At 34.6% G+C, this 22219-nt stretch overlaps 1 protein-coding gene across 2 annotated transcripts in view; it reads left to right on the top strand.

The window, feature by feature from the left end:
* Window positions 1–19493, top strand: part of TNPO1 (transportin 1) — a 77740-nt gene extending 58247 nt beyond the window's left edge. For both annotated transcript variants that reach the window (XM_062599135.1, XM_062599134.1), the window contains 12 exons: window positions 476–647; window positions 2513–2599; window positions 3369–3476; window positions 3684–3842; window positions 3951–4038; window positions 5063–5161; window positions 5360–5455; window positions 8362–8437; window positions 9249–9348; window positions 10845–10919; window positions 13225–13367; window positions 14085–19493. In XM_062599135.1, coding sequence (XP_062455119.1) covers window positions 476–647; window positions 2513–2599; window positions 3369–3476; window positions 3684–3842; window positions 3951–4038; window positions 5063–5161; window positions 5360–5455; window positions 8362–8437; window positions 9249–9348; window positions 10845–10919; window positions 13225–13332 — 1168 coding nt within the window. In that variant the 3' untranslated portion in view covers window positions 13333–13367; window positions 14085–19493. The remainder of the gene's footprint in view (window positions 1–475; window positions 648–2512; window positions 2600–3368; window positions 3477–3683; window positions 3843–3950; window positions 4039–5062; window positions 5162–5359; window positions 5456–8361; window positions 8438–9248; window positions 9349–10844; window positions 10920–13224; window positions 13368–14084) is intronic.
* Window positions 19494–22219: the final 2726 nt, after the last annotated feature.

The following is a 22219-nucleotide window of genomic DNA, read 5'->3' on the forward strand; positions in this document are numbered from 1 at the left end:
GGCTGGACAAAATTGTTCACGCACATTTCCTGTATTTTTGTCTGTTTTTCTGTGTAGTGAACTCCAAAGGGTACAGGCTATCCTATGTTGGCATGGTATCTGGCACAGTGGTACTGGGGCTTCTAGGTGCAGCTACAGCACACTTTAAATGTAACAGCTTGTGTTATGGTTCCTAATGTTTCAGTTACAAGAAGTTACAATACATTAACTCTTCCAGGGATTTTTCCTGTGTATGCATTGCTTTACAAAAATATTTTTGGATTTTATACATCCCCATGTGAGTCCTTATGTGTTCCATCAGAATAGATCTGGGTTATCTCACTAATACGATTTTGGAAACATACTTCACATGAGTCTGAGGGCTAAATACAATTTGTACTGAATGGAAATGTGTTGTGTTGGGGGATGTTGAGTTTTCTTGTTTTGTTTTTGTTTTGTTTTCACAGTACTGACTGACCTGTTTTTTGTCCCTCAGTGCCTTTGCTACTCTAGAAGAGGAGGCTTGTACAGAGCTTGTTCCTTATCTTGCTTATATACTTGACACTTTGGTCTTCGCATTTAGTAAATACCAGCATAAAAACCTGCTCATTCTTTATGATGCTATAGGAACTCTGGCAGATTCTGTAGGACATCATCTAAACAAACCAGTGAGTATCCCTTATATTCTCTAAAGCGCTGATTTTATGTTGAGAAATGGGTTCAGCATGCTTTATATGTTACAAAATGGAAATTCTGATCTTTCTATGTAGTTTTTGATCATATTAAATATTTACGTATTAAATATTTAAATGCTTGTATAGACTGCTTGTAACTTGTCTACCACACAGACGATCCCTATTTTGAATAAACCACTGTGTTTGTAGTGACTTTCAAATAGTGCTTTGAATTTGATTTTTTTTTTCCCATCTCAGCATTTTTCAGGTCAAAGGAGATATCTATATCAGTATAGATACTAAAAAGAACTTTAGAGAAGTAGATGGAACGTGTATGCAAATTTGTGACCAATTTGGGGACGGCTTTCAGTACAACTAGGCTGCTCTCTGTGTGTCTTTTCCTAATATTTTGGAGCACATTGTTGCCTGAAACTGCTTTATCAGAGGGTGGGATAGACATGCATTTTATTTATAAAAACACAAAATCCTTTGAACAAAGCACAGATAACACACAGGCACATAATGTGTTCTTTGTAGCATGTGTGCTTATTAATAGAATGTGTGTATTAATAGAATATATGTACATGTCACATGTTACGTGCATCTTGCGCTGGCTATTAGAATTTGTATTGTCTCTCTAATGTTTCATGTGACAGACACACTAAAATAAAACTATTTGGTTTGTTGCCATGGCATTTTACTTCCCATCTGAGGCCCTATGCAATCAGAAGACCTCTTCTTCAATCTCCCTCTGGCCTTGGCCAACTTGACAGTTGACAGCACCACAAGGAAGATAAATGGGAGCTCCTGCTGGCAGTGGGACTTTCTTCAGACCTTTAGAACACTATCTTTGGGCACAGCATTAGTTGGCAGCATCTGCTGGATCTTTGGATGCCTTCTGGGAGCAACAGACACTAGGGATGCGCTGCTTAATGTCCTTGTGACTGAGCGGTGGCAGAGAAGATAGCCATTCTGTATCAAGCTGTTGCATACTGGTGGAAATGGGTCCTTCTGGAAGGATGGGAAATGACTGCCTTCGTGGATGGTTAGTTGCTCAAGGAAGAATTTTCACGAACATGGATGGGATTGTAGCATGAGGGCAATAGGACATGCTGAGAAAAGCAGATGACAGATGCACAGCAAGATTGCATTGCTAGTAAAAAGATTTTTCCACATGCCCTGAGGTGATCATGTGGATTAAAAATCAGGGAGCCACTGAAAGCTGCTAGACTGAAGCTGAACCTGGAAGAAAATGCTCTGCAAAGGGTTATGTGCCACTGTCTTGAAAACAACAACAAAAAAAACCAAACAAACAAAAAACTATTGTTGAACTGAGTGGAGTATTATCTTTCCCTCCTTATCATATTTAGAAATTATTACATGAGTATTGCTTCACAAAAATCTGCCATACAGACATACAATGTGTTTCTGGATACAATTAAACACTTGTGGTGGCAGAACCAATCTTAGATTTTTTTTATATATAGTACAGCTGATTACTAGTGTGAAGAAATTAAGACATACAAAGTTACTTTTATGTAAAAGCATTTAGCTGCATTATGTTAGTCACTACTTCTTACTACCTCAACTATAATAGTAGAAACACAAATTTGATTGATATCAGTGTTTTGTTGAAAATCTGAAGACCTAAATTGTAAACACTGAGATTAAACTTTTATCAAGACAGAAGAACCATCTATTTTTAGGCATATTAGAACAATGGTTAAATTATGGTACATCAGTTATGTCTTTTGTCAAAAGTATAAGTGGTTCTTCATTCCACACTTAGTGTATTTTGAGGCTAGAAAACCAATATATTGAAATTGTTCCAGCAGCTGATGCATTTTCATCCTAAACAGGAATATATTCAGATGCTAATGCCTCCATTAATCCAGAAGTGGAACATGTTGAAGGATGAAGATAAAGATCTCTTCCCTTTATTAGAGGTAAATGTTAAGAATTGAGTAATCGGTTTCTTTTAGGAATTGTACTTGCATTACTAAAGAAACTCCTACTAGGAAGTGTGACTATAAAAGTTGACAGTTCTAGGCATTTGTCATAATGGAGAAAATCTGATAGTAGTGAAAAAATCTTGTGCCTGAAGAAGTATCATTAGGTTTGGCGGAAATTCTAGATTTCTTTTCTGCTGTTTTTGAGTATTTGCATTGGGATTCTTTTTAAGGGAAGAAAATACTGTTCTTTCTCCTCTTTTTTATTTCTTCCTCTCCCCCCCCCCCACCTTCTTCTTTCACTCTTCTATTAAAGTTCCTGTCAAACAAGCCAAAGGTGTGAACTAGACCATATAAACTGTTTGCTATACTTTCCAAATCTGAAACAGGAAAACTCTTCTACAAAAAGTAGTTTTGTAACTTAAATTTAATGCTAAGACTTGTACATGAGCAAGATGCTACAGCTTAATGTAAGTGTTGACTGAGTATTATAGTAGCTGTATTCATATGCACTTTGTCAGCCATGTCTAAGAAGATGCTACTTTTGAGAAACTTTCTCAGCTGGCATATTTAGAGAGTCACAATTAACTGACTGTTGAGATGGCTCAGCTAATAAACACAATCTAAAAGATCAGTACTTACTTAATCAGCTATATATGATGTACTTAAAATGCTGACACTGCCCACCCCCTTCCCTCATCCCTCTAGTAAAAGGCACTAGGGGCATGAGGAAGAATGTGACTTTTTTATTATTTATTTATTCCAGTGCCTGTCGTCAGTTGCTACTGCCTTGCAATCTGGCTTCCTTCCATACTGTGAACCTGTGTACCAGCGTTGTGTAAATCTGGTGCAGAAGACCCTTGCACAAGCCATGGTATTTTTCTATTGCTATTCCTAGGATTTCAGAATATGTCTTTCAATCAATATGTTAAGAATGTAATATGGCTATGTAAAGGGATTTGTAGTATAACTATTGAACATCTGAATGAAGCTGTCATCATGAAACATTTCTTTTTCCCTCATGCATACTTCTGAGACTGTGTAATACTTGTTTTGAAAATGTGTACTTTTTTGTTTGCAGTTGCACAATGCTCAGCCAGACCAATATGAGGCTCCAGATAAAGACTTCATGATTGTGGCTCTTGATTTACTTAGTGGTTTAGCTGAAGGACTTGGAGGCAACATTGAACAGCTAGTGGCTCGCAGCAATATCCTGACACTAATGTACCAGTGCATGCAGGTGAGATGAACCTGTTTAATCCTAGAATTTTCTTTCTCCAGAGAATCAAAAGCACTACTAGAATAGTCTTTTTTTTTTCTCTCTCTTCTTTTCTTTTCTTTCCTGCAGGATAAAATGCCTGAGGTACGACAGAGTTCTTTTGCATTGTTAGGAGATCTGACAAAGGCGTGTTTTCAACATGTTAAGCCTTGTATCGGTATGTTTCTTTTTACATATTAAACAGTTGTTTTACAAATTGATAAAAGGCTGGCTTAGACATTGTATGCTGGCCTCTGTAGCTGGCTTTGTTATGGTAGTGTTAGTTTTCATTACCCTTTATTAGCAGGAGTGTGTAGTCTTGTATACTTCAAGCTGCGTGTTTAAAAATACCTGGTTTTCCTTTTATAAACAGTGAAGAGGTTCATTTTGTCACTTGGTATTTTTATGATGCAATGAGCAGTCTGTTTTGCTGGAATAAAGCAATACAGATAGACTTAAATTAGAACACCAACTTTCTTTGATTAAATTCTTCCGTTAGTAACTTCTATGGTTCCATTATAATGTAGTGGGTACACAATTACATACATATTAAAGTTAGAAAACTTAGAGGAAAATTTTCCTTTTCAGTAGGGAGGTAGCATCAGTTAGACTTCCAAAATATTTGTTATCTCTTCCCTCAAATACCCTGGAGAAGTCTTCAGCTTTTCAAATGAGTGTTTGGATACACTAGGAACTGAAAATTTATTTTGGAAAATGTCATAATCTTATCTTTGTGAATAATAGTGTTTTCTTAGAATGTATTTAATCAAGGAGGTGATTGCCTTCTAGGCTTCATTTTTAAGCATGACTGACTATGTAGCTTTCCACATGCTTTGAGGATGATTCAACTGTCTTATAAAAACTAGAAGTAACTGTATTTGGATTTCCTCCCCTGCCCGCCCCGCTAGTCCCCAAGAGACAGAAAGAAAAAATTGTAGGTTTACGTAAAGTCTTTTAGAAATCATGGTTTGAAAAAACTTGCGTTGATCTGTTTAAATTCTAAAATTCAGATTAATCCACTGAAATAGAGCAGAAATAGAGCTCTAATTCATGCATAACACTCTCCAAGCATCTGAATAGGCTTCTGTGTGGAGTGGTTTTTTTTGTTGTTGTTGTTTGTTTTTTAAATTATTGTGAACTTAGAGTATTAGGGCAAGATGGTTGTATTGTGTGATGAGATTTTAAAATGTTGTTCTTTTTAGCTGATTTCATGCCCATTTTGGGAACCAACTTAAACCCTGAATTCATTTCTGTGTGCAACAATGCCACGTGGGCAATTGGAGAAATCTCCATCCAGATGGGTAAGATTCTTTCTCTTTTGAGAGACTTTCTTGAATGTTCACTTTTGGCATTTTTTTTTCCAGAGTGATACTTTCATGTTGAAATTTAAATTAATTTAGAGATTCTTGTCCTGATATGAAGTTCAGTGTACCAGATCTATTGAGATTATATATATTAATAGTCATTTTCTTCTGAATCTTTGTTTTTGTCTATTTTAGGTATAGAGATGCAGCCTTATATTCCAATGGTGTTGCACCAACTTGTAGAAATAATTAACAGACCCAACACGCCAAAGACGTTGTTAGAGAACACAGGTACCCAAAAACTGAACCATTTGTGGTGAAGGGAATTAGGTTTTGTTCGTTTGTTTGTTTTAAAAAAAATACGTAGGCAAAATGCACCAGAACTGGTTTTAGTGCTATGTATCTGGCTTTTCTAAACCAAAGTAACCTGTTTTGCAGAAGTTCTTACAAGTCTCAGTCTTGCAGCAAAGCATCTATCATATATCTAGATTCTTAAAATTGTTACTTCTCACCTTGTAAGGTTTATTATATTTATTTACCATTATCTGAAGTATTTTCTTACAATTTTATTTATTTGATATGACAAATGTATGCAGTAACACTTCTAAGATTTAGTAGCCTTACTTTACGCTAATTTTAATATATGCATGTATGTACATATAATGTGTACTGTATATATATGTCTAATGCTTGAAGCAAATGTAATTGGCATATTTAAACAAAAAATGAACTCCTTTACCAAAAAAGACTAGATTTTTTTAAAAGATTAATTTATATCATGCATAAAATCTAGATCTGTGATGGCAACGTTACCACAATGTAACTAAAATTATGTGCAGTATCTATTACCTGATAACTTGATTACATATTTCTGAACACAAGGCTATCAATGGCATATGTGCTTGTGTTCTGGCCAACACCTTTGACTTTTAAATTGGGAACAGTCTGTAAATGCCTTATTAAATTCGAATTTCTGAGGCTTGTTTCTTTTGCTTTATGTTCTGGTGTGAAGAGCACCTTCCATACTACAGAAAAACTCTATTAATGGTTTAACATGTTTTTGTTTTACTGTTTTATTAATAGAGAATCTTTCCAATTTTTTTGTTTGATAACTAATTAGAATGTGAAAAAAATGATAGTTCATTATAACCTGAGACAATTGGAAATGAAACAAGTTCAATTCTGTAGTTGCATTTTTATGAGCTAAGATATTTTCCTCCAGTATTTTGTGAACTTAAAAGCTCCAGTTTCCCTACGTCCTTCTTTCTCCCCCTTTCCCCCCCCCCTTACTTCCCTAATCTAGTATGGAAGGTGAACTTGAAGAAAAATTAGCTAATTGTTTGGCATATTATAGGTATTGCTTTTTAAAAGGTAATTTTGGAGTAAATACCTGCTCATTATGAAGTAGACTATGGAGTAGTATAGCAATATACAAAATGTATTTATAGATTTTTATTTACACCCTTCCTCATTTTCCCCCCACTGATGGATGTGTAGTACCTATAACTGATAGGCATCCAGTACTTAAATGCTTGCTTCCATTGCTATCAGAGAATTTTTGGAAGCATCCAAATACTGACATTTTGTTTATTCTCTTAATAGTTACTTTAAATGTGGATGCATAACTGCAAATAAATGTTGTGTGGTGTACTTATTATAAGTTTGTTGTGGGATATTGTGCTGCCTGCCACTGGTATGTGCTAGAATATTACTGTTTTCTACTTCAGCCTACTATGTAATGAGCTATTAAGCCACTTCTCTTTATGGAAGCATGAGATGACATGAGCTAAATTGCATAGAAAAGGAGTACATCAGCTTTGGTAGAAATTGCACCTCCTTTTACAGACTGTGGCTGTCAGGACTTGGGGAGGAAAGCCACAAGTGTATCTTCTTTTAGAAGTAGTACTTCAATTGCAAATAACTTGTTTGTTGTTAACATAATGCTTGAATTACGTACTTAAAGGCAATCTCACAGAAAAGGCAGTTTCACAAGTTAGATCTGCTGAAAACTTCAGATGCTGAATACTGAAATTGAGTAGTATCAGAGAAAAAAATAGTACAATACCAGTGTGCTGCAGCTTTCACAGAATGAGTATGCTTCAAGCTGCTAGTATATCCTACACCAAACTCTTTCTGGAGAAAGCATCATCTGCTTTATTGCATGTTTCATGAAACTGTTCACAAATGCCTGTTTAATTAGAGTGTTGCATAGTATGTCCCTTGAACATAGGTTTCCTTTCTCTGCTTCATATAAATCTGCTGGATTTTAGTATTATTCATGTATTTTGCTTCAAGTAATCCTGATACATTATTCCCCACCCTCTCCTTTTTCTAAAGATTGATCTTTTGTGAGTTGAGCAAACACCATTAAAACACATTTGTATGACGGTACTTCCTTCTGTCTGTCCCTCAGAGCAAAGGCCCAAGTGCTCTAATCATCCGGAGCAGCAGTTGTGCTAGTCACGTGTCCTATTGCCTCTGTATCAGAAGTCAGATTCTGCTGGGACTTCTATGAGGAAGCCTTTTGTGAACAGTAGAAATTTGGGGATTAACAAATTTGTTATGCAACTAGTCACTGTGAGTTAGCAACCACTTGAAAATAAAAATTCTGCACTACAGTGAAGAACAGAAGTATGTAGTGCTTACTGAGAAGGGCATCATTTATTTAGTGTTTTTAGGTAGACCACAATATATCCAGTGTAAACGTATTTCTAAATATAGTTGTATTGGTAGTTAGTAGACCAATTAAAATCTTGAAATCCAAATTTTTTTAAAAGTTTATAATATTTAATATTGTGACTGAAAATGCTTGATCTGTTTTATCAAGAATATCCAGAATAGTACATTTGAAAAAAACTTACATAACTTTAATGTAAGAACTAACTGTAAAGAGGGCAGAATGACTGCTTGTGTCAAAAAGCCTTTGGATTTTAAATTGTGTTTTTGGTGTTCTCTCATTTACTTCTTTAATTTTTCTTTTTACCCTGGAGAGTATACCATATATGTTGCTGCCTCTTATTTAGGGGGTGGTAATAAACAGCACTGGTGAAATCTTATGTTTATTATCATACACAGATTCTGTTGGTTTCTGTTTCTGAGTTATTTGTTGTTTTTTCTTTATTTTTTCTCCTCCCCCCTCATTTGCTCATGTCTTGGTTGGCGTTTGGTGGTGTATAACCGTGATTGCGTTACCTTAGCAATAACAATTGGTCGTCTTGGTTACGTTTGTCCTCAAGAGGTGGCCCCCATGCTACAGCAGTTTATAAGACCCTGGTGTGTATTATTCAATCTTTTTTTTTTTAATTCATTTTTCTTCACTCTTTCTTTCTTTCTTCTTCTCTATCTCACTTTTAGATATATTTTCAGTTGGTTACAAAATCTCAATCCTTAATCATTGCCAACCATGTGACTAATCTTGTCCTATCAGGTTTGTGAGTTTTTAGTAGCACCGTCATGTATTCTTTATGTTGTGGCTAACGACTAATTTATGCATGGGAGAAGATTGTCACATGCTTGCTGTGTTAAAAAGCTTGACTATGAAAGAGCATTTTAAAATCCACCAGAATGATAATACAATGCATGCAAATACTGTAAAAGTTAAACCGTGCATTACTTTACTTAAAATTCAGTCTGAGGCTTGAATTGCTGTAAGGAATATATGTTTATAGACTTGTTATGTATAAAATAGTTTGCTTGCTGCTATAAAAGTTAAATAACTGTTCTGTAAGTGGTATCTGACGTAATTCATACTGTGGTAGTAGTATATGTTCTGCTTCTAATAATGATAATTTCTATAAATATTTCACATACATGTTTCTTTTGTATTTAATGGAATGCAGGTCACACTTTGTAACTGTATTTAATACAACAGGAGAACAAGATTCTGCAGATCATGCCTAATGTAAATAATATTAGTAAATACAGTACACGACAAGTATTTTTCTATCTCCTAAGCATTCAGAATAGTGTTTCATATCATCTTATCTGTGTGACTTATTCCATCAAATACTGTTATCTAGATCTGACTCTAGCTGATTTTATTACTTTGTTGTTCAGTTAACAGCTTTGCTCTCCAATTTATTAGGTGCACTTCTCTGCGAAACATAAGGGACAATGAGGAAAAGGATTCAGCCTTCCGGGGGATATGTACCATGATATCAGTCAACCCCAGTGGAGTAGTCCAAGTAAGATACTTGAACAGATCTTAATTTTTTTTTCTTTATTCTTGTGAAATTTAGTGAAAGCTGTAAATGGAGTATTAAAAAATTAACTTTGATGTTGATGCCCTGTAATACATGATGTAGCTTTAGTTTTGGAGTCAAGGAAACCAGAGTGTTTATATTGCTAATGATACATACAGTGATACATCAGGATTTCTGTTTCAGTAATTATCTATGGAAAGGAAAAGAGTAGAAGAGAAGTAGTTTTGCATTCAAATTGTATGTCTTTTAAAGAAAGTGTAAATAATGAGCTTTGATTAACAATAACAGTTTTTTGAGATTTCTGTTAGTTTCTTTTTTATTTTTGTGTTACGGATCTGTAAGGAAAATATAAGGCAAAATTTTATGTATTGAATGGTGCAATTCAGATGCAATCTAGACTTCTTTAAAAAGAAACAGAGCAAAAAAAAATAATCATTTAATTCTTAAAGCTTAGATGGGGAAGACTGGACCTTGGACATACTTCTTAAAGAATCAGTGGGACAACAAAGATGCATCTCTTTGAAATATATATTGCACGTCTGGAATAGAATATGACTTTTTAGTCTCCACAACTCCAAAGTAAAGCTATACCAGTGTAGTATGTTATAAAAGAAAAAAAAAAAAGGTGTATTTCTCTTAGAAATCACAAGGATTTCATACGGAGAATATGGTGCAAGTTGCTAACTGCCTTAAACACGTAGTTCCTCCCTCCTTCCCTTACTCGGAATCTCTCTCTCAGAAATGCATGAGTTGAACCTTTATTTTGTTCTGAAAACTTTCAGTTCATTTTACTAATGTATAATTCTGTACTTAGCATTGCCCTATTCTGCTGTCCACTTGTTCTTCTGCACAACTTAAGGGGGAGGAGGAGGAGGAACTTAGGGCTTTTTCATTATCCCCTCTCTCCTTCCCCATAGTTATCCTCAGTTCCTATCCAAAAATATGTATTACCAGATTAATGATTAAAGACTTCTTTAAGAGTATAGTAGGAGATAATGCGTGACAGCTGATGAACTGAGTGAAGGATTTGGGGTGCCTTTGATTGTGAACCTGAATGTTAAACATTCTATGTGTCCCAGAAACTTCTGACCCTCCTTGAAGAAATAGAACAGCTCTTTTACAGCTGGAAATATGTGAGAAAGAGTTGCTAATGTAGTTTTGAGTTTGTTGCTTGTTATAAGATGATTGGTTCTTGAACTTGGTTGATGTGCTAAGAATTAAGGTTAGACAAGTGTGTTCTGGGAGAGGAGATGTGTTTTGTAACCTGTTGTTCTATTTAACCAAAAACTTAAAACACTATTTCTTATACCTATACATACAATAATTTACCATTGTTACCTGAACTGGCTGGAAAGTAAATAAAATAAAAGCAGTTGTGAATTGGGGTCGAAGACCCTGTGTGGTTCATAGAACATCAAGCGTTGCTTTCAGACCTATAAATTGAGGTTTCTAACCTGTATGATTGTTTAATCTTATAGGACTTTATTTTTTTTTGTGATGCTGTTGCATCGTGGATTAGCCCAAAAGATGATCTTCGAGACATGTTCTGTAAGGTAAAGTTTCTACGATAAGCATATTGTAACTTTGACTCTCCTGGATCCTCTGTTTCTTGCTTGCTTTCCACTGTTACCACTTACTGTATGTGTGTTTTAAGAGGCTTCTTTGCAAAGTCTTTAAGATAAAACTACATAAAAATCTAAAGTTATTTTTACTTTTATGTTTTGTTATATGCACTGAGGTTATTCCAAACTTTTTAACAGTACTGGAAAGCATGGGATTTTATTTGAAATGTCCAGCCTACTACTTTTTGACTATATTTGAAAGAACTGGGGTTTTTTATACTAGATATAAGACACTTTAAAATGAAATTTTTTAAGAAAAAATCTGTCTGGTTGTAGGTGTTTTATGTGTGTATGTTTATGTTTGGTTTTTGTTTGTTCTGTTCTTTGTCACAAAAATAACTATTTTGGGAAAATAGAGTTATGACTAAAAAATATTTAGTACTGTCCTGATCTATTTGTCTTGCTTCTGTGCAAAAAATAAGCTTTTGAGATTGCTTAATGCTCTGCAGAATCCTTCTCAGATGAGTACTGAACAGAGCAAGGCTTAAAGAAAAATTTACACTCAAGACCAAGAATAAGTTTCTAGACTGTCAACAGAGTTTAGATGAAAGATCAATTTGCCTTGTGTCAGAATAAACAAGCAAAACCAATCCACCCAGAAACTGCCATATTGTTTATTTGTGTTAGTCTTGAGGTTTTTTTAAAAAAAAGAAAAAAAAATTTTTCTCAGTTTCATACACAGATGCTACTACTGTTCAGTAGTGTGGCTCCCCTTTTGTCTTAAGTGGATCTGAGATATGTATGTCAAAATATAATGATAATCCTCTTAGCTAAAACAGAGTATGTTTCTAATTACTTACTGGGATCATGGATCAGTATCGCGTTTCAAATGATTCAAATGATGCTGAGTGCGAGGATCAGAAGAGACGCTAGAAATTTTGAGTGCCATGCTGAGGAGCAAAGACGGAAATTTAATTGTCTAGATAGAAGACAGTTATCTGGGATGCTTCTAACAAGCACCAAGTTTGAGAAATGCACATTTCTGAGTGTTCAGGAATCAGTAGAAGAAAACAAATACCTGCAGTCTTAAAGACCAGGGCATTTTCTGTCGATTGCCCCAAGTAGTTTCAGTGCATGTTTCTGCACTGATCCTTCAACATAGGAGAATGAGCTTAACTTACTGAAGCAAGTAGTTATTCACATTCTTCCCAGATAGCCATGTGGGATCTAACACATTCAAGCTAAACACAATGGGCTTTGGTCACCCAGCATAAAAGGACATACTTGCTTTTGACAGTATATTCTCTTTGCTTGATTTTGTTTTACTACGCAAAAAATGAGTTGAATCTTTCTTCAAGTGATAGCATGTTACTTAATCACTTGAGTGGGTGTTGGTGCCATCTGAATACATGATTGCTATATTCCAGTTACAGGTTTTTTCAAGCCCTTCCAACAGTGATACACATTTTAGGAACAATGGAAAAAAAAACTTCTTTGGAGCTTGAAATCTCTCTTGATAGTGGGGGGGTCCAATGTTTCTTTTGTTTGAGAGCAGAAAAGCTGAGAGAGAAAGAAAAGCCTTCTGCTGCCAATGTTAAGATCGGACACACACCATCTATTTATTAACACCCTTTATAAAAGCAAGGTATCTTAAGACTGTAGCTGAAGCTCTGCTGTTAGAACGGTACTGAAAGATTATTAAAATAGTATTTTGCTTTTTGTGGAACCTGAGAATTCTTGGATTTTGTTAAATTCTAAGTAGTTGGCTTATCTGACTGTTTTGGCTGGGGAAGAGAGGTGGGCCCACCTGTGGTTAACAGGTGACCCTGTCATATCATTATTAGTGATGGTTTGAGTATGTGCTCCATGGAAAAAAAAACACAGGTACCCATAGGATGCTTTTGTATTTGTGACAGTATGAATGCCTACCAATTTTTAGCAAATACTGGCTGTGGTTCTGCCTTTTCCTTCTTGACCTTTAAAAAGACATGTGGATTCAATAATCCTAACATATAAACTGTGTCAGTTGGCAAAATGTTTAGCATTATTAAATAGCCTATCTCTAGACCGGAGGTGACCATATCCAGTAAAAATATTTGCTTTTCTGTTAATTTGTTGGGGTAGCTGTTTTCTACATGCTTTACACAAGTGAATTTTTCCTTTAAGTAAGACTTTACTAAATTCCCTTTGTTTCTTAGTACTGTATAAATATTGAGTTTGAAAACTTAAAGGGACAGATGTACAATCCAGCAATTAGTGATTGTCTTGACTTCTTTCCTCAATACCTCATTTATAGATTCTTCATGGATTTAAAAATCAAGTTGGGGATGAAAACTGGAGGCGTTTCTCTGACCAGTTTCCTCTTCCCTTAAAAGAGCGCCTTGCAGCTTACTATGGAGTTTAACCTCATGCACTGTAGCTGCAGTCCCATAATTAGAGGTAAGCACACAAAACGTCTTTACTAAATAGAGCTGTGAAACAGGCTTCCTCTCAATTTGCATTATATGAAACGTAATTATTGACTAGGTTACATTTTTTTCAGGTACATTGGATCAGATATATTTCCTTCCTATATGGAAAAAAAAGGATGATAGCATACCTGAATGGTGGTAGCTGTAGCAATAGCAGTTGTCTGGCTGTGTTGTTGAGGGGAGGAGATTATTGTTCTGGGGGATTTTTTTTGAGACCGTGAGAACTATATGCACAGTAGTGTATCAAGACACAGTTGAAAGTATAGCTGTAAATAATCAGCCTGAGTGAAATTGTTAGGTCAGGAAAGCATGCATGTCATAATCTGTTCTTGATGTCTTAACCATCTCACAATTTTGGACAAAAAGGGTTAGAATATAGAGGACTTGTTAAAATATTCAGAACTTCTTTTTTTCTCAAATTTAAGCCTAGCCACAACAGTGCAACTGTTAGTATAGCTTTAAAGCATGCATCCTTGTTTCATGAATAATAATTTTACTTTGTATAAATGTGGTCTTTTTTAAAAACAAATTTAAAAAGACAAATCTGGGCACAAATTTATTTTTAATTCGAAGATTGGCCCCTATTACTTAAGCAAAGTGGTAGTGATGGTGTTTTTTATGCACAGCTCTGTCAGTTAAGTTTCAAAGTAAGGTTTAACTATACCTTTATCTCTCCATTTTACAGGTCCTTCAGTCTGGGAGACTATGAGGGAGCCTCTGCACCCAGGGAAAATGTTACCCTTTACTGGGGGGAAGGGTAAACCAGTAGGGAATACAGTACAATCCCAACCCTACTGGGAGGGGCGGGAGGGAGGTGTTGCCGTCACTGTATTAAGTCGATGTTGGGAAATGTTTTAACATCTGGAGCCTTTGTGGGTGGAAATCTGTCTCCTATTACAACTCTGCACTGGATGTGAAGAAGCAAAAAAACAAACAAAAAAAAAATCTATTCACAAAACAGCACATTCTGGAATATTGTGGGGAATTGTACCAAAATAAGAACCATATAATTGAACCATAGGGATACGTAAAGAGGAAAACTATTTTGCGCACAATAAAGGAAACCTAAGAATGGGGGTCACAAACAGTAAAGGCTTTCTTTTTTTCTTTTATTTTTTTTAAGTAAGGGTTTTCTACATTATTTCATCCTGCTTGATGGGATTCCTAGGTATTTGCATGTTAATGAAGAACTACACAAATGAAGTTAGTACAGTTAAAATGCAGCTTGTGTCTGTATTAGGAGCAGGCACTTGCAGTGTAGAATACAGAAACCCCATCATAATTTAATAAAGGTTACCTTTGACAAAATGAAGAAACCTGCAAGCTGCCAAATGAGTCACTCCTTTCGTTTTGGGGGTAAGGGGAGGGACACTTCAAAGGAAAGATTGACAACTTAATTTTTACATTTAAAAAAAATTTAAAGTAGTGGATATGATTTGATTATTGTACTTCATTAGATTTAATTTCTAGAGTAAGGCATTATTCTTAACGTGCAGTTTAAGGTTCAGGCATGCATTCTGGCTCATAGTGATCAGAAGTAATTTAAATTAGTGGGAAAGTAGCATGCTTGCATCACATAGAGTGAAATTGGTATACATTTACCTATGTTGCGCCAGTTTTGTGTTGCAGTTTACCAATTCAATATAGCCCTGCATTTAAATTTCCTTTTCTAAGATTCTGTGGATTTATTTTTATTAAGGATATAGATATAAAGTACTGTAGCTTACAATTAGGCCTTGAAATACCTTTTTAGGATCTGTTAAGAATAAGATTGATATTGTATTGTGTGTAACCTGCACAATGTGGAAAGCTGATATAGCTGTGCAAAATATTTGCCTCTGTGCTGTCAGTGTGATGTGCTTTCTGCATGGTTATATACTAGTGATTTTATCAGAACCTCTAAAAATGAGTTACATGGTAAGACCCGTTAAAGGCTGCATAAATGTTAGTTGGCACGTAAGACAATTGTAGAAGTTGATGACATGATTGCTATATTTGTGTTTATTCCCACTCAACATATTACCTTCTATGCTTTATTTTTGTTCAAAGCATGATCTTAAAGAGATGTTTAAGTTAATGGATGTAATGCAGGGTATCTACACTGTATCGGCGCATGTTGGTGGCCCTTTGTGATGTAGTTAAATGCACAAGGGTGCAAGTTTAAAGCTACGGAGTGAAAGTTGGTTTGGATCCTCTTCATTTCATTTGTTTAGCTTTCTGTTGTGTTTTTTTTCTCTACTTACATGTATTCCTGTGAATAAATCCTTGTTAAGTTAACCCTTTACTTTTCCTTCCATGTGTATTTTCTTATGTACTGTGAATGTGAAATCCTAACTGGTACACTTGATCTTGTGTCCATCTAAAAGTGGCAAGTCTTTATTAATTTAGATTGCCTAAAGAGTATCCCATGATGATAAAGGAAAATGGAGAGATTTTTTTTAACTCTGCTGGTCAGAGGTGAAGCCACACCTTTCCATTTTTCATGTGCTGCATAATTAATCTGCAAAACAAAATTAAGCCATAACCGCCTTTTTATAGTTTTAGTTTCTCACCTTTGCATTGCAGAATGGATACTGGATAACATGTATTTTTTGTTTTTTAAGAACTTACTCTTCTTTGCATGGTTCTCTTCTTTGAGTGTTGAATGATTTAGCCATTGCACTGAAGTTTGAACTGTGTGAGTGAATTTATAAATGCTGTTTAAAGATTTGGGGGTTTTTTTATGCATGATAGCATGCACATATTTTTACATGTTTCCCCCACACACACACCATCACCTTTTTTTTTTTTTTTTTTGGCTTTGCAAATTTGAATGACTGCCTGAAAATAGTTTGGACATGTACTGTATGCAGTACATTCAGTAATGCTAGTACATAGTATTTATTCAATTTGGTCAAAATTGCATGTGATAACTTACTCTCAAATTATATTGCTTTGGTAGCAAATGTAAAATTGCTTCTTAACTAATAATTCTGAAGTAAATAATAGTTTTGGTCACTCAAAACACTTTAAACCCAGATTCTGAAAGGAAAAAAGAACTTCAAATTTTAGCAAGGTAGGATATTATTTTAGACCTGAACTTTAAAATTGAGCTTGTTAAGCATTAGAGAAGAGTTTCAGAAGGAAGTGACAGTAAACAGCCATAAAATGGAAAGCCTACCTGAATAATACTGTAGCATTACAGCTAGAATCTGAGTTTAGTTAAACTCTTTAAAGTTTCAGAAAGTCCGTTTAACCAAAAAGAATAAAAACCACTCCACCTCATCTTAGATTAGCTTACGATGCCGTTTTTGTACAGACATATTTTTAATAGGTATTTCTGAACTGATCTGGTATAACAGCAAGGAAATGATTAAGGCAGAGTTAGTACTGACAGAATAGTCTTTTATATCAATAAGTTCTTTCATGGTACACTTTGAAGCTAGTAAACCTTATTTTCGATTCATAGAATAGTGCAGCGATTTGCAGAAGCCATTTAGAGGTAAGAAAAGTTCTGAATCAGCATTAACAGTTATGATTCAAATTATTGCATCATGGGATATATAAAAAGCATCTTAATTCTTGTGGTGTAGTCTTGACAGTTCTTGAATGTTGACTGAATGTTTATACTGGTAGAATTGTGAGTTTGTCTTTGTTACATTCCAGTGTTTCTGCCTCTTGGCATGCTAAAAGCACGGCTTACTTCATTTGCTCCTTACACACTGAATAAAGTGCTGTTAGTGTGCTAAACTACAGAAATAGCCGCTGCTAAGTAATGGCGTAGATTTTCTACTTGAATATTTTTGTTGTAGGAACCTCAGGAGGTCAGTGTTTACTGTTTTTTATATATGCCTTTTCTCCTGTTTTGAGTTTCCCTTTTTGAAGGATTCTGAGAGTGAACAAAAGCTGCTGATCAACCTAAGTTGGTAACAGAAAGTGTATTTAAAATCCTTATAAATGCATCTTTTTGGCAATTCTAAATTGCAGTTAAATTAGTCTTAAGTGACATTCAATACTACAGTTTCTTTCATTACACGTTCAGGAATAATTTAGGGGAAAAAAGTTAGACTAGTTCATTATTTTAACCAGTGCAAGCAAAAATAATAAGTTTTGTAAGTTTTTTTCCAAAGCTTGATTATTTTCTAAATCAGTGAATGTGTATATATTAAAATAGTAATAAGCTAATTCTTATGCTTTAGATTATTGCTACTTAAAGGTTGTACTCAAGAGATCACTTTTAGAAGAGTGGGTTTAAAATTTATAACCATTATGATTTTTAGAAGTTATGAAGTAGCGTAAGTTTTGTAACTAACAATATGATACTCACTGTGACTTTTTTTTTTCTTTTTGGTTAGAAATTTTATGTTAGCATCAATCTTAACTACTTAAACTGCATATATTGTATAATAGAAAAATGTATATTTTAGAACTTCAAGTGGCTTTCCTCAAGCGAAACTCATTGCTACTTAGATTTAAAAAAATATTCAAATACTAGCTTTATCTCAGGTGAATACTCTTGTACCCTTTTTGTTCAGAACACATGCTTATAAAAATGTGTCTTAATTATATCAGTTTATGTATTTCATATTAGGCAGCTCCTCTGTCTTAAATTTACTCTAATTTAAACTTCTACTGTGGGACAATAATGACTTTTGCTTCACCTATTTTATTCATATTGAATGTATTAATAGATACAGGTGCAAAACCTTTCTTCCCTTGAGGAGAATGCATCCATATTCAAAAAACAACTAAAATACTTTTAAAAAATGCTTTAAATGCAATATTATTTTGAAAATCTTTTATTTCAGATTTCATCAAGGAAAGAAGTTGCAACTTAACACTAATTGCTTCAATACTGTTTCTTTCACGAGGGTGATAGATGCATAAAACTTCTATGTAGGGTCTGAAGAGTAACTTTTTATCTTAGATAAAGGTTAGGCTCTACAGTGAAATGACTGCTGTAAATTATAAAACATCTGGCAGTTATCTCAGATAGACACTGATATAGTTTGCATATGTATTTGTTATATATTGCGTATTTCCAGTAACCTCATTTTGAGTAAGTAAAGCTTGATCAGTAGCTGTATATTTCACTCGCCTATGCATTCTCCAGGATAACTCGCATCCATCAGTCTACTAGGTGTTCTTCCCCAATAGAAGTTTTTTTTTTTTTTTTTTTTTTTTTTTTTGTCTGCCACTGATGCTTGTTCTTTGCACTTAATTGTTGGAGCAAGCCAGTTAGATTATTTTAAATGGGAAACTCTGAGGTGGGTACTCTTTTTGCTTGCCTTACAGAGTATATTCTGCTAAAATAATAAGGATACTTACTCACTTGAATGTATTTATGCGAGGGAAATTAAAATGACTCTGTAAAAGATGAATCCCTGTATGGATTACAGTATACTTTTAAAGAAGCCAAATCCACATTTCAATTCAGCGCTCTAGAATAGTGTCATTTTCCTAGAAACTTGTTCTGTTGTACTACTTTCACCTTAGGTATCTGTTTGCTTTGGGTGAGCAACGAAACTGAGAAGGCCTGGGGGATTTATGTGGGAACAGTGATTGGGGAAAAAAGATTGGTGTAATCAGGTTTTTTTGGCTGTTGAATTTGCCAATGTAATGTTGTCTTTTTTCTTTAGAAGAAATAGGTAGATTCATTGTACATTGTCTGACTTACTGAACACTTCTAAAATTTTAAATTAGATGCAGTATATAAAATAGTTTAAAATGAGAAATGACTGGATCTTTCTGCTGACAACTTAGGTTGTATGAGTTTTGCTTGAAAGCTTTAAATCTGATGTTTCTGTATCTGCCACAATGTTGGAATGTTTCCTTCAAACATATCCTCCTGCAACCTCTCAAACTGTACTAAATTGAGTGATATTTCTTGAAGTCTGCCTATGTGCTAACAGAACTTCATTTTAAATAGAATATGGTTTTAATTTTTGATAAGCTGCTGAATTTTAAAGAGTTTTTGGGGCCACCAAATATTTTGGATCATGCAGAGAATATATATTGTACTGTAGTAATTTTGTATTTACATTTGTATGATGTGACATAATAGATGTGAATGTTAATCACTGCTTGACTATGTTAATAAAGTTGTTTAAATATAGATACTGCACTCCAGTTTTTAATGAAAGATAGAAGCCTCATGTTCAGTTTTATCTGTTTTACCTGACTCAGTAGTGCACTCTTCTGGTTCATATATGTAAGTTCTGGAGTCTACTTAGAATTTTTAAACAAGAAGGGTTTTCTTTTTCTGTGAAAGAAAATGATCTTTGGGTAAGTGAATGTTAATTCAGTTTAGATGGTTCGTGCTGCTTGGGACCATTTACGGATATATGTAGACATAGTGGTGTTTTACCTGAATTGAAATCAACATCTGTGGGTGATGCTGGTACCTTTTTTGCTTCATTACCCAGAAATGATATGTTGACTGAATTTTGTTTGAAACAGCTGATGCTTGCTGAGTGTGACCAAAAGGGGGGTGGGGGGAAGAATCATTCTCAGTATTTGTATTACCAGTATTCTGATTAAAAAGTAGGAGTAAAATAAAATGAACTAATCAAGGCTTGGAACCAAATCTTGTGCTCTTAATGTAATTTATATAGCTTTTATAGAACTGTACTAATGCAAGCTATTTAAAGATCTGTTTTTCCACTTACATAACTTGTTGTTACAGGGTTCTGTGATGTGAAAGTATAAAACTAACAATGGTAGCTCTTTGGACAAAATCTACATAGCTGATTCGAACATTTTGTGTTCGCTTTCAATATTTAACAGTTGGTCAATTACATTTAGACAATTACACATGTCTAGTAAAGATTGCCTGTATAATGTAGTGATTAAATTTAACAACCTGCATCATCATGCTTTTGTATGATTGCTAAGTAAACTTAATAAAATTTATAATAGAACTTAGTTGCTACAAATTCAGCTGAAAGTCTACTTAACTTTGGTTTCTGGCCCTAAAAGGAGAAAGCCGTGGAATACCTGTAAGGGGGATCTGTAGGGACCAGGTTGATTATAGAGATTGATTTCTCTTGGCTATGAATGCCTCTGTGACTTGGTGAGGGTGTGTGGTGGTGGGTTTTTGTTCAGATAGCCCTGACCATGCCCCCTTGTTGTGGGAACAAGAGCAGTGATGGAGTGTCAGCAGGAGACCTGTAGGGAATAGCTGTCTTGATAGACACAGAGCCTGACCTTTAGCTGTGGCCTCTAATTTTGAGTCTGGGGTTAATTACTGCATGTGTGTACAAGCAGGAGATGAGCAGAGTAAGGACTATCATCTTGAATAAATGGAATGAATTTTATTGCTAGGTTTGAGGTCAGATTGCAGCAGTGCAAAGGATTGTCTTTACTTTCAACACAGGTCACGCTGTTCCTTTAGAAAAGTGTCTTTCATATATGTTTTAAAGAACTCAATTAAGAAGTAAAGGATTTCGACAGGTATACTGTATGCATGAAAAAGAGTTCCTAGGTGTGTTAAATTCTCACAGAATTTGTGTTGATAGCTTTTGTTATTACAGAATGACTCGCAATGAAACATACTACTTATGTATTTGTTTCAGAGGTATTTTCTCATATTTTATATAAAATGAACAATATATACCAATAGAAGCATCCCAAAAGGCAGCCAAATATTAACTGAGTATTAGCAGACTTAAAATCACTTTTTTGCTCCACAGCAGACTGCTTCTAAGAAATACAAAGATGCTATTACACTGCACATTTACTAAAGCATATATGTATAAGTGATAACATATAGGGAATTCCTTCTTAAATAATACAGATCTTCATTTTCTTTTTTCTTTGTGATACCGATTTTTTTTGGCCAGACTTGAATTTGAATCACAGAAGTGAAAACTTGAGGTATCATACTATTTTGTACTTTCAGATACAAATCACTTTTGGCAAATCTTAATTTTTACATGGAAACATGGAAATAAAAAGGGGCAAAGTATTTTGCTGATGGTTGTCTCATTCTTTTTTTCTTTCACCCTTTGGCAAAATGAGTAGTCAGATTTTCACCACTGAACATACAGGAGAACTTAATGTTGTCTTCTGTGTTTACAATATCCAGATTAATTTGAATGCTTAGCAATTGCAGTATTATCATTACTAGAGCAATTATTTTTTTTTTCATTACTTCTTTCACCTTTCTCCCAGCATTTAGTGCAAATACCAAATAGAACTTCCTTTCTATGACTGATTAAGGTACTGTACCCAAGGAGGAGCAATGTAGTCTACCAGTCGCCTTCCTTGAAACAAGTGTCAAGGAGTGCCCGATATGTATAACCTCGTAAATCAGCAGTTTTCTCAAACTGTCTCTTGGATTTACATTCATACTGACTTGTTTAGGAGATTCTATAGCTTGCTGGTTCAGAAGACCTCTTTTGATTGTGGTATGGAAAGTACTGCTTTAAATTAAGTGTTCCATAGTTTAAAAACTCAAAACATAGTGAAATGACACAATGAAGAACTGAAAAAGAAACTTACCTAAAAAAAAAAAGGAAAAAAAAAAGCACTGTTAACAACTGAATTCAGAGGTGCTGTTTTTCTTCTCAGAATTGCATGTTGGCACAAGCTGTATTTTGTTGCCTCTCTTTAAATGGACCATATCTCAAAAGAAAATTTCAGTCATCTTGCACACACTGGTCATTTTGCTGCATGTTCATCTTTTTATTCTGAAATGTACTTATTCAAATAAACATTTTGGAGCCCCTATGCAAACTAATCCCAGGCCTGCAAAAACATATATCTTCTACTGTTGAAAATAATTTTGGAAGAGCAGATGAATCTCATGACAGAGTAAGAATTTCAGTGGCCATTTTCTCT

Source organism: Rhea pennata, chromosome Z, assembly GCF_028389875.1.
Source record: "Rhea pennata isolate bPtePen1 chromosome Z, bPtePen1.pri, whole genome shotgun sequence".
In the NCBI taxonomy this organism is placed as follows: domain Eukaryota; kingdom Metazoa; phylum Chordata; class Aves; order Rheiformes; family Rheidae; genus Rhea; species Rhea pennata.